The sequence below is a fragment of the Drosophila santomea genome, chromosome 2L, assembly GCF_016746245.2.
Source record: "Drosophila santomea strain STO CAGO 1482 chromosome 2L, Prin_Dsan_1.1, whole genome shotgun sequence".
Lineage (NCBI taxonomy): Eukaryota > Metazoa > Arthropoda > Insecta > Diptera > Drosophilidae > Drosophila > Drosophila santomea.
This window is the reverse complement of record NC_053016.2, coordinates 6,873,400-6,884,403: the sequence shown is the minus strand read 5'-3', so window position 1 is coordinate 6,884,403 and position 11,004 is coordinate 6,873,400. Positions and strand designations below refer to the sequence as shown.

At 47.7% G+C, this 11,004-nt stretch overlaps 5 protein-coding genes across 5 annotated transcripts; 2 read left to right on the top strand and 3 right to left on the bottom strand.

Annotated features, from left to right (window-relative positions):
• Window positions 1–765: 765 nt before the first annotated feature.
• LOC120458155 (actin-related protein 2/3 complex subunit 4) lies at window positions 766–1,560 on the top strand. Its single transcript, XM_039645705.2, has 2 exons — window positions 766–1,407; window positions 1,471–1,560. Exon 1 carries the CDS (start codon window positions 901–903, stop codon window positions 1,405–1,407), a length of 507 nt encoding a protein of 168 aa, XP_039501639.1. The 5' UTR covers window positions 766–900; the 3' UTR covers window positions 1,471–1,560.
• Window positions 1,524–3,443, bottom strand: LOC120458154 (telomerase Cajal body protein 1 homolog). Its single transcript, XM_039645704.1, has 4 exons — window positions 3,287–3,443; window positions 2,557–3,229; window positions 2,303–2,491; window positions 1,524–2,242 (listed from the first exon to the last, which is right to left on the bottom strand). Exons 1-4 carry the CDS (start codon window positions 3,294–3,296, stop codon window positions 1,579–1,581), a joined length of 1,536 nt encoding a protein of 511 aa, XP_039501638.1. The 5' UTR covers window positions 3,297–3,443; the 3' UTR covers window positions 1,524–1,578.
• Window positions 3,444–3,637: 194 nt separating this feature from the next.
• Window positions 3,638–5,626, bottom strand: LOC120444015 (tectonic). Its single transcript, XM_039623497.2, has one exon. The coding sequence runs from the start codon at window positions 5,624–5,626 to the stop codon at window positions 3,638–3,640; it is 1,989 nt and encodes a 662-aa protein (XP_039479431.1).
• On the bottom strand, window positions 5,581–6,460 carry LOC120458760 (B9 domain-containing protein 2). The gene is made up of 3 exons (XM_039646534.2): window positions 6,204–6,460; window positions 5,790–6,141; window positions 5,581–5,722 (listed from the first exon to the last, which is right to left on the bottom strand). The coding sequence occupies exons 1-3, from the start codon at window positions 6,289–6,291 to the stop codon at window positions 5,629–5,631; spliced, it is 534 nt and encodes a 177-aa protein (XP_039502468.1). The 5' UTR covers window positions 6,292–6,460; the 3' UTR covers window positions 5,581–5,628.
• Window positions 6,461–6,801: 341 nt separating this feature from the next.
• On the top strand, window positions 6,802–8,345 carry LOC120443700 (testis-specific serine/threonine-protein kinase 4). The gene is made up of 4 exons (XM_039622941.2): window positions 6,802–6,997; window positions 7,060–7,465; window positions 7,529–7,839; window positions 7,898–8,345. Exons 1-4 carry the CDS (start codon window positions 6,964–6,966, stop codon window positions 8,155–8,157), a joined length of 1,011 nt encoding a protein of 336 aa, XP_039478875.1. The 5' UTR covers window positions 6,802–6,963; the 3' UTR covers window positions 8,158–8,345.
• The last annotated feature ends 2,659 nt before the right edge of the window (window positions 8,346–11,004 follow it).

The following is an 11,004-nucleotide window of genomic DNA, read 5'->3' as shown; positions in this document are numbered from 1 at the left end:
TACCCAGACACGAAAACTTTCAAGCATACTCAAGAAACAAATAAACAAAATATAAACGTAAAGCATCAATACAATTGATACAAACGCTTTGATATTTACTCAATTTATGATATATTAATGTCTAATCCAATGCAATAATCAGCCGAAACATTTTTGAGTATTGAATGGAAAGGGTTACATTTTTGAACGATTGCTTAAAAACTCACTTTCTAGGTTCACGCGTAATTTAAGTTCATATAAGCCACAAATAACTGACCATATGCGAGCAAAATACTTATAACAATTGTATAATAAAAGTGCATAAAACAAATAAATGAAATATTTATAATTGGTGTATGCTGTTTTTTTCCAAATTAACAACTTTCCTCTTTTCTGGTTTGATATTTCCATAACTTTTAATTTTAAAATGTCGAAATTAGCAAGGTAGAATATAATGGATTGCTTCTAAATTGCTTATACTTCAGTATAAAATTAGCGACACCTAAAATGTTTCACTTTAAAAAATTCAAAATTGTTAAGAAACGAATGGAAATGAAACGACGGGTGGGATCTCGGCTAGGAGCTCAATAGTTAAGTTTCAAACCAGTTTGGCACTGGACAACATAAATAAGGTTTTACTTGAGCTCAACTTAATAGTCGATATACCATTATAATATACCATTTTATAAAATTATAAAAACAATGTTGATATACATTTACCTAAATTATTTGGTTTGCTTTAGTCCATCCACGCCATGTTCTTGTGGCCGCACCTCGGCAGTGGTGTTTTTCCCACAGCGGCGCAGGGTCACACTGATTCGGGTTGATAAATTCCAGGGCCTGTGAATCATAATAAGTTAAGTAAAAAGTGCAGATACAAGAGATCGGAGGCAGCAGACAACGACCGGACACCCACACACAATGGCAGCCACATTGAAGCCCTACCTGACCGCCGTTCGCCACTCGCTGACGGCGGCGATGTGCCTGCAGGACTTCCCCTCGCAGGTGGTGGAGCGGCACAACAAGCCGGAGGTGGAGATCTGCTCCAGCAAGGAGCTGGTGCTCACGCCCGTGGTGGTGTCGCGCAACGAGCGGGAGAAGGTGCTGATTGAGCCCTCCATCAACTCGGTGCGCGTGAGCATTGCCGTGAAGCAGGCGGACGAGATTGAGCGCATCCTGTGCCACAAGTTCACCAGGTTCATGATGCGGCGCGCCGAGTCGTTTGTCATACTGCGCCGCAAGCCCATCGAGGGCTACGACATCAGCTTCCTCATCACCAACTTCCACACGGAGCAGATGTACAAGCACAAGCTGGTGGACTTCGTCATCAGTTTCATGGAGGAGATCGACAAGGAGATCAGTGAGATGAAACTGGCGGTCAACGCCAGGGCACGCACCTGCGCCGAGGAGTTCCTCAAACGGTTCTAGGTGAGTCTATCGCCACGCCATCAGATTGAGCAGGCAACAACTTACTCCCATTCACCCCTGCAGGCGAAGGCAACCAGTCTGGACCCGGTCATGATGCTTTAGTATTTCCAAATGGATTCAAGAATAAAGACGGATTTTGTATTATTTACTCGACTACACCAGTTTTATATGCTATCCAGTTGGGCCGCACCACCAAAGGACCACTGCGTTCTCATAGATAACTTCCCGCTGATTTTGATTCACTTCGTCTGACGCCGGCAACTCCGTCGTTTCCGAGCCGTTCAAGGTGACGTTGTCCCGTTGGGTACTGTGGTCTGTAAAGTGGAACTGCCCCGAGCTGGTGGCCAGAATCGGCATGGCCGGGTTGAGGGCCACACCGTTGCAGCAGTCAGAATGCAGAGGCAGTATCGTGGGATCTCCGCAATTCTGTAGATCCCAAACATTAACGGATCCCCATGTGCCGCCGCTGGCCAGCCAATGGCCGTCGGCTGTGAAGTCGAATTGAATACGCTGGTTGGTGTCCACATGGCGCTTCAGCTCCATCAGTGGCTTCTTGTAGTTGCGCATGTCCCACTGCAAGATCTTCCCGCACTTGCGAGCTCCACTGAACAGATGCCACTCCCCGGCACCAATCTCGCCGTAGCGCAGTTGTGTAATGCCGCCCTTGTGCCCGCCCAGCGTGAAGAGTGGACCCTGCTTGTGGCTGCACCGCAAGTCGAAGTGCTGGATGTAGCCATGCCAGTTGCCGCAGGTCAGTGTGTTTGGGTGCGCAGTGGTCTGGGCAATGCAGGAAATGGCAAACTTCACGGGGTAATCGTCGCAAACACGTCCAGGTCTGTGGAGTGCACTTGGAGCTGGATTAATTTGTCTATGGTGCTAAGTAGAGCCGACTGACCTGCTGGTGTCGAAGATCTTGATGCAGCGCTTGTATCCCGCGTAGATCTTCTCGCCGTCGTGAGAGAAGGCCAAGGAAATGGCCGCCATCACTTCGTCTACGGCATCATATCCGCTGTAGCTGCATCGCAGGGAACCGTCGAAGGCATCCCACATGTGTATGGGCTCGTGTTGCCGCGTGGCCACCCACCTTAGGCGAAATGCAACTGATGTAGGATTGGTGGTATAGAGAGCGTGAGATAGGTGTCTACTCACAAGCAGGTTTCTGGTTGCAGGCTGTTCATTTGCGGATACCACACACAGTCGTAGACGGTTCCGCCCTCGGGCACGTGCACCGCCGACTCGAGTTTGCTCAGCGGGCGTGTCGACGGCACCGCTGGTGTGGAGTAGAGATCCGCAGGTACTTCCATGACGTGCATGCCATCGAGGTGAATGGGTACTAGGAGGCACGTGCCGTCCGGTGACCAGTAGCAGCCCTTGGTGTAGTGCTGAGCCTCCGTTGACGAGGTCCAGCAGCGTCGGGCAAGCTCAACAATGGAGCCCTTGAAATACTCGGGCACAGGATAATCCGCAGGATCAGCCGCAGGATCTGCTGCAGGGTCTGCGACTTCCGGCTTCACCTGGTTGCCGTTCGACGTCATCTCCAAAGTGTCCTCTAAGTCGACGACGCTTTCCTCCTTCGCTTCCACATCCTCCTGCCCAGATGCGACACCCACGCTTGTCTCCATGGCCACAGATGCATCCGGCGAATCAACACCGTTCTTTGGACACCGGGAACGCAGCTTTAGCAGCTCCGCCTCCGTGAGAGTCATGCTCAGCTTGGGCAACGAGAGATCGCCGGCTGAGGTGACCATGGTGCTGCTGAAGCTAACGTTGTGATTCAGCATAGACGCCTCCACATCGCCCATGCTGACGCTTAAATTGACGGCTTTGGGGGAATCTTTATTTTACTTATTTCGCTCTTTATGTTCAAAACTTCACTTACAATCGTCCATCTCGTTCACTTTTGCCGCTCAAGCACAGTGTGACCGTGCGAGGAGAGCGCAACAATACACTGTCCACTTGCCAACGATTTTTTAAGAGTTTAATTTCATTTTAAAGCAATTTTCAAACAATAGGCATTTCTTTCCAAACAATTTTGTGTTGGGAAATGTTGAACATAAATATAAGCAAAGATATAAGATACAAAATAGTTTCTACTACTCCACCTATGCAACTTGCAAGAGTCAAGAAATGTTTATAGACTTTAAAAACTGCTGTTTTCAAAGCCATCTACATAATGTATCTTTCATTTAAACGCAGCTTTAGTTTCAAGCTTTTATTCCAAAAGTCTCATTTATCCATATACCAGTCTAGAGCTAAGTGCCGTTCCTAGATAAATCATTACCAGCAGCCCGAAATGGCCAGCGGTTTCCACTGCTGCTCCATTGCTCAGGGCCTTCCTGTGCATCCGGTAGAACATGGCGGAAACGCTGAGAGGAAGAGCCACCTCCATCTCGCTGGTGTCGAACTCCAGATCATGCCGCTGGCCCAACACCAGGCGTGCATGCTGCAGGACACGCTGATGTGGCGCCCTGCCCTCCACCAGGGCCAGATCTGCCACGTGGAACTCGTACCCAATGCTGAGGAAGATGTTCCGACAGCTCAGGCTCTGCCTCATTTCGTCGTATACTGCCTGAACGGGCGGTGGCATCTCGTGGGCGTTCTCCGGGTAGCGCACCTGCATGGGCAGCCACTTGTCCGGCTTCGGTCTGCCCAGCTGGGAGACGAACATCTTGGCCACGTCCTCCAGCTGGGTGCAGTTGTGGGGCAACAGCAGGCTCCATATCTGGGCCTGCAAGTCCTGGCAGTACTCGGTGTGGTTGGCGTGTTCCTGGAGCACGGGCGCCGGGTGGTGCAGTTCGCAGCGGGTAAGGAGGTCCACGCCGAAGCGCAGAGCTTCCTTGTGGTCCAGTTTCCGTTGGCAGCTGCTGCCTCGTGGCTTCCTGGAGGGCAGGGAAAGCCAGTGAAACTCTTTGATGTTTCGGTTGGAATGATGATAGCTTATTAGCTGCATGTCCTGGCTGCTGTTCTGTGGTGACAGTCTGGACAGGATTACAGGCGAGCCAGGTAGGTAACCGAGTGGCCCAGAAGTGGGCTTGGTCAGCGATTTGTTCAGAGTTATAAACTCAACATTGTAGCGCAGCCAAAGTGGCTCGTTGTCATCCTCCGTCAGTTTGGCCTCCTCCAGAAGGAGCTTTGCTTCTAGAATATGTGTATAGTTGTGCACCAGTTGCAGATCCACTTGATCCACTATAATGTCCAGTTGGGTATCGTTCCCTCGCTCCAGACAACGCGATGCCTTCTCGCCTCCCTTTAGGCAGACCTGGACGATCAGTCCTTTCACTTCCTGTTCCTCCAGATCGCGGGGTTTCGACAGGACTTCATAGGTCGAAGTCTGGTTCAGTAGGCACCAGATACTCTCCTGCAACTGGGCAGAGTCCTTCATTCTGCAGACGTTGCTGATCGACTGCAGGTGCCAGATTGACTGCTTCAACTGACAATTGGGACCTTCGTAGGCGGCGGGCAACTCAAAGGTGGCTAATTGATTAGTCTCTGGCTGCCACAACTGAAGGGGCTGTCCGAACTTGTAGTGTCCAGCTACTGGACGAGACTGTGTGTAGTCCGCTTCCTGGTACTCCAAGTTATCCCTCCATTTTCTGTACTGCGAGGTGTCGATATTCATATCTTGCGGACGGCTCTTTGTTGCTTTTGTGTTGCTGCGAAAGACGCACAGCCAGCCATCGTTGATCTGGCAGGTGGGCAAGCCATGGGTGTATTGGAAATCCTCCAGGCGAGATTCAAGCTGCGGTATCAAAGCACTCGGCAGGCAATTGAAAACCTGACGGGTTTCGGATGGGCAATCGGTGTCGCAGCAGCAGTTGAGGTCGCATCTGTCTGCCTGAAGATCGCAGGAGCAGTAGTAATAGATATGGTCCACGGATTTCGGCAAGGAGGTGGTCGCTTCTGTGGAGTTCAAAGGTAGCGCCTCCGCCTCGGAAGCCGTCGACGTGGTTGGCAATGCCACTGCCACCTTGGGCTTCTGTGGGACCCGCGGTGGAAATGTGATTGCAGGAGTAGTGGTGGTCACCTCCGCCTCCGGCAGTGTGCTGATGGAGCTGACTGGTGCCTCACTGCTCGGAGCACCTGTCGTGGCTGGTGGCTCCGTGGTAGTGGAAGCCGTTGGCGATAGTGTGGTATTGTAAGTGTGCGAAATTCCAATTTTAATGGCATGTGTGTGGTATGTGGCCAGGCACAGCACGGCCAGCAGCAGCACCTCCTTCATGGCTACTTGAACTCCACGCCGTACTCGTCGAACTTTCGAAAAATTAGATTCAGCTCTACAATGACCTTTCCAGAACTCAGAGTTTGCAGTTTGTAGCTGGACAAAGAAATATATATACAAATGAAATAGCAATGCTTCTACCACTAGCTTCTCCTTGACTCACCGCTCAACACCCGAGTAGAGCAGATCCGTCTTGCTGAGGGCCGCTCCTCCGCCACCGAAACGTTCGCGCAGCGACTGCCACAGGCCGTTGGGTGCAATCTTCCAGGTGCCGATCTCCAGGCGATGCACACCGGGTGTGGACGGCACGTGCACAAAGCCGTAGCCGACGGGCCACGACTGTTGCAGTACGTTGACGGCGTACACTTCCACCAGCAGGCGGGGCCAGCCCTGGACGGAGGCGGTGCTCAGGTGAATGTCCAGCGGCTGGGCAAAGTCCGAGCTGCTCTGGAGTCGGTGCGCCGCCACGTGACTCTGACCCTGCACCTCGCCCTGAACCAGGCGCCAGGCGTTTCCTACCGTTACCGAAATCAGCAATCAGGTTAATTGAGACTACATTTGCTGCGTGGTAACTCACCGCTCTGCAGACTCCACTTGCAGTACAGGTGCGGCTCGGCGAAGTCAACTGCTTTCAATATCTGCCCGATTATGTGCACCTCCGCCATCAATTCAATCACTCTGGACTTAATATTAGTCGGCTTCTTGGTCAGTTTTTATTACTTTAAGTGACTGGCATTAAGTAAAATTTTTGGATTCGTTGTTTTGTCAGTTGACCGTTGTCAAAGTAACGGTAAGGCAGGGCGGGTGCTGCCAACTCATGCGGAAAGTCAAAGGAACTGGTTCGCGTTGACAGGATCATTAGGCATAACGATTATTTGAAAATTCCCACTCAATACATCTAAAAGATATAATTTTCATATATTGATATCTGCATGAGTTTGTTTTCGCACTCAAAGCCTATATTATACTCGTGATATCATTGTAATAACCCCACAAATTAAGTTAATAATTTATTATAAACAGGGTTTGCTTTAATCCTTGTTCTGCAATTGTAGTTTAAAAAATTAATTTTGTACATAGTTTAGTATAGTAGCATTGCAGGAATCTTTTGTAATGGAAGTTCTGATCTGAGATGGACTAATCAAAAGTTGGAAATTATTTCTAATACACATATGTATACATAAGTATATATTTTCATTGTATGTCACAGTATTAAAGAAAAGGTCGCAAAATTTCTGGTTTCCTAATATGATAAATATTTAATGATACTTTGTTTGTTCACGATATTCCCGAATTATTGGCGTCGTTGGTGAATCGCACTTGTGGTACCCCTTTTAATGGCGACATCTTCCAGAAGGAAAAACGACCAAGGTAAGTGCTTAGATCGGTTATAATTCGATTTTTATTCAAAACGAAATGCGATTTTCCCCTAGTAATTGGCGGTAGTTCATCGCAGGACCTCGTCACCGACCAGAACTCGGGTCGTCGCCAGGAGCAGAAGGTGTATACCTTCAATGACCGGCCACCACAAAGCAAGCCACCAGCGGCAACATCAGGGGCAGTTGCGGCAAAACCCGACGACAAGTCGAAGCCACAGAAAACCATTCTCGAGGAGCACGGCATTATACTCGGCAAGGTAATTGGCACTGGTAACTATGCCAAGGTCAAGATCGGCTTCTCGGAGGAGTACGGCAAGCGGGTGGCCGTCAAGATCATATCCAAGGTGAAGGCTCCATCCGAGTACACGCAAAAGTTCCTGCCGCGAGAGATCGAGGCGGTGAAGGGTCTGCACCACGAAAACCTGATAACCTTCTATCAGAGCATCGAGACCAGTCACAGGTGAGTCGCTTTTGATGGCGTAGATGATGAGCCCGTTTCCATTCCCCTTGATGCTGCACCCAGGGTGTACCTGATCATGCAGCTGGCCGAGAATGGAACGCTGCTGGACTATGTCCGTGAGCGAAAGTTCCTGGACGAGCCGCAGTCGCGCACGCTCTTCAAGCAGCTGGTGAGTGCCGTGGAGTATATCCACAGCAAGGGAGTGGTGCACCGGGACATCAAGTGCGAGAATCTACTACTCGATGAGAACTGGAATCTCAAACTGATCGACTTCGGATTCGCGCGGAAGGATACCCGAACCTCTGACAATCAAGTGATTCTCTCGAAAACCTTCTGCGGCAGCTACGCCTACGCCAGTCCAGAGATCCTCAAGGGTGAGTCGTGAATCCATAACGTCCCTAATCCTTTGCTCGAACATCCATATGCTTGCAGGCGTGGCATACGATCCGTTCATGTCGGACATCTGGGCTTGCGGCGTCGTCTGCTATGCGATGGTCTTTGGCCGTCTTCCCTACGATGGCTCCAATGTGCACATCCTGCTCAAGCGCATCAATCAATCGCTGGTCTTCCCGAAATCCCCGTCAGCTTCCAGCGAGTGCAAGCACATGATCATGCACATCCTGGCCCCCGTGAAGATCAGGTACAATATTCCGCAGGTCAAGGAGGACCCTTGGTATTCGCCTAGTAAATAGTTGATACTCGTTTTTGGTGCAGTGCAACAAAGTTGACAAAATTGCAATTGCAAGAACTGGCAAACATTATAATTCGTTTATTTTCGATTAAAGTCAATAAAAATTAGTTAGACATACTAATTTAATTAAGTTATGAGTTACTTCACAACGCTCAAGCTAATTATGTGTGTATGCTGACTGAAATGTGAGAGGTCAGTGTTTGGTTGCGTCCATACTAAAAGATAATCACAGTTTCCCATAAGGTAAAAGATAATGTTGCACCCATACGTGCCACATCTGAGCTCTGCACTTTCCCCTGAATTGTTCCTGCTTGTTGGAGCATGCATGTTAATGTCCTGTAATCACGTTGATTTCACAATATGCTTGCCGCATCCTGCTGGAGGCAATGGTGGCATCTCAACTCGGGGCTTGCTCTTTCGCAATTCCGCTCGGGAATGTCAAAATTGTTTGTGGCAGTTGCCACCGCAGCTGCGTCGCCTGCCAGCGGAAATGCCGTTGCAATGGACACACACAGATGGAAGGACCCAGGACCTTCTCCGCCACCCACTTTCTACCCCCTTGCCCCCTGAGTCGCCGGTTGTGTCACACGCAAAACTGACAAAACAGCAAAAATGACAACTGAAATATGCGACGTTGGGCGAAATTTGCGAGAGTCAAAAGGAGCCAGCAGCTGCCGGCAGGATCTGCCCCATCCTGAGACCCATAAGCCAGCTCCAAGCTGAGAGCTCTGGCGTTGTGGTTTGTGTCACTTCAGGTCATCATATGGATGCAATCGCCATTAGAGGTGTACGCCCGGCTCAAGTTGGCCGGCCAAAGTCACAGTCATTAAAAAAGGCATGCCCCAAATATTTTTGAAATAGTGCATGTGTACACAGAGAAAAACGCTGTTCCGGAGAATCATTGTAAATTGTTCAATTTTAGCATCTCGTTACTATAAAAAAGCATGAGAAATCGATTAGCTGAGCTCTTAATAAATGCACGCATAAACTGGTCCTCGACGGTTTTGGAAGATCGGGAAATTACCGGCATGAACGTAATAACTGTCAGCTTAAGCCTGCAAAGGAGCGATTAAGAGTTTCGTTACAAAAAACACTCGTCGACTCTTCATCCTGTTTGCCTCGTTTCCTTTCGTCTCGTCCTTCTCTCCTACCCTCTTTCTCGTTACATTTATTGGCGTGTTTGTGCATAATGAAGCAAAGTCCATTTTTGTGGTTAGCTTCGGATGTTCTCTCATTTCTGTTTTTACCCCCAGCATGCAAATGAAATGGCCATTCATTTGCGGTAATACGTACAACCTCCACCTTTTCACGTTAAGTCTGTTTCTCATTTTTGCCCCCCCTCATGTGAACCTGTCATTAACAATATTTCGTCTCTTGGGTTCTCAGGATCTACATACATAATTATTAAAGATGCCTCATATGATGGATATTTTTTTAAGCCTGGCCAAACTTAAACGCGTTATGCTTGTATAATAAATCACATTGGTAAAATTCGACCACAGTTTTTGGCCTTTGTTTATTTTTTCTTTGCCAATCTCTATGTTTCTATATAAATCGACTAGTTCATGAAAAATTCTATGAATAATCAGCCGGATGTACTGACGAAATTCACCAAAAAAAGCACGCATACGAGTATGTCACAAAACGCAGGCATAGTGGTACTCATTTGTACACATCCATGTTCTAGGTACTTGCATGACCTGCAGTCGCATTAATTTATAGCGAAAATGCATGTAAATTACCTCGTGGCGATATTTTTCATGCCATCCGTTCTGCACAGCTCCACAGCTCGCCTCCATATGAAATCTGGCCCGCAGATAAGTCACTTGGCTCAGAAAAGTATGCTACGGTATTTTTCCCCAATAAATGGTCGGCTGGCAGACGAAGCGGCATTTACATTTAATAAATTCAACAGCAAGCGCGCAAATAATTCATAAATTTAACCCCAAAAAAACAGACCAAAAAGAAAATATAACAAAAAATGTTGAGCGAAAAAAAGAATTACAAAATCCACTGACCGTAAAGTGCGGAAAGGGGGATATCCACACATTTCCGCTTTCTCCTGCACTCCCTTCATATCCTGCCGCTCGCAATCTCCGCGGGATGTGGGAAAAGAAAAAGGAGCAACATGCGTGCGTGAAATATTTGCACATTTTTAACTGAATATTAATTTATGTTATTTTCTGCTGCTCAGTATTTTTCGAAGTTTATTTTTCTGAGCCGTGGGCGCCGCAACTGCCAAAATGAAATTTATTACTGTTTCTGGTTTTTGATGCACGGCCGTCGCTCTTCATTCTATTATCGTACAATGTATAACTGGGTATAACTTTAACCTTTAGATATTCTTTCTTTAGACTATGCTTCGAAAAAATACTTATAGATACATTAAATTAATCATAATCAATAATCGGGCCTGTGGCTCTAAAGTTCGATAACTTCGATTCCATTTCCAATGGGATTTACTTTTCAAGTTACTATAAAAAAAGGATTAGAAAAATATTGAAAAAACTTCAAATATTCTTTTAAAGTAATTTAGCTTCTATATTCAAAGATTTCATGAACCTAAGGACAGAACCACATCTTGTATGTCGTTTTTCTGCTCCAGAATTTCCTCCTTCTGGCATTTTACACTGCCACTGGCTCCATCTGGCTTACTTTGAATTTTGTACTCTTGTTTTTTGTTTTTTTGTGATATTTTTTGTGTTGTGGAGCCTCCTACTTCTGTACTGTTAGCATATTTTATGCAATGACAATAGCTTTGGCCTCGGTACTTTTGGAAGTTTATAAATCATTTGAGATAAGCTCTTGCACAACGTGCAACACCTGATGTCGCTTTGAAAGGACGGCG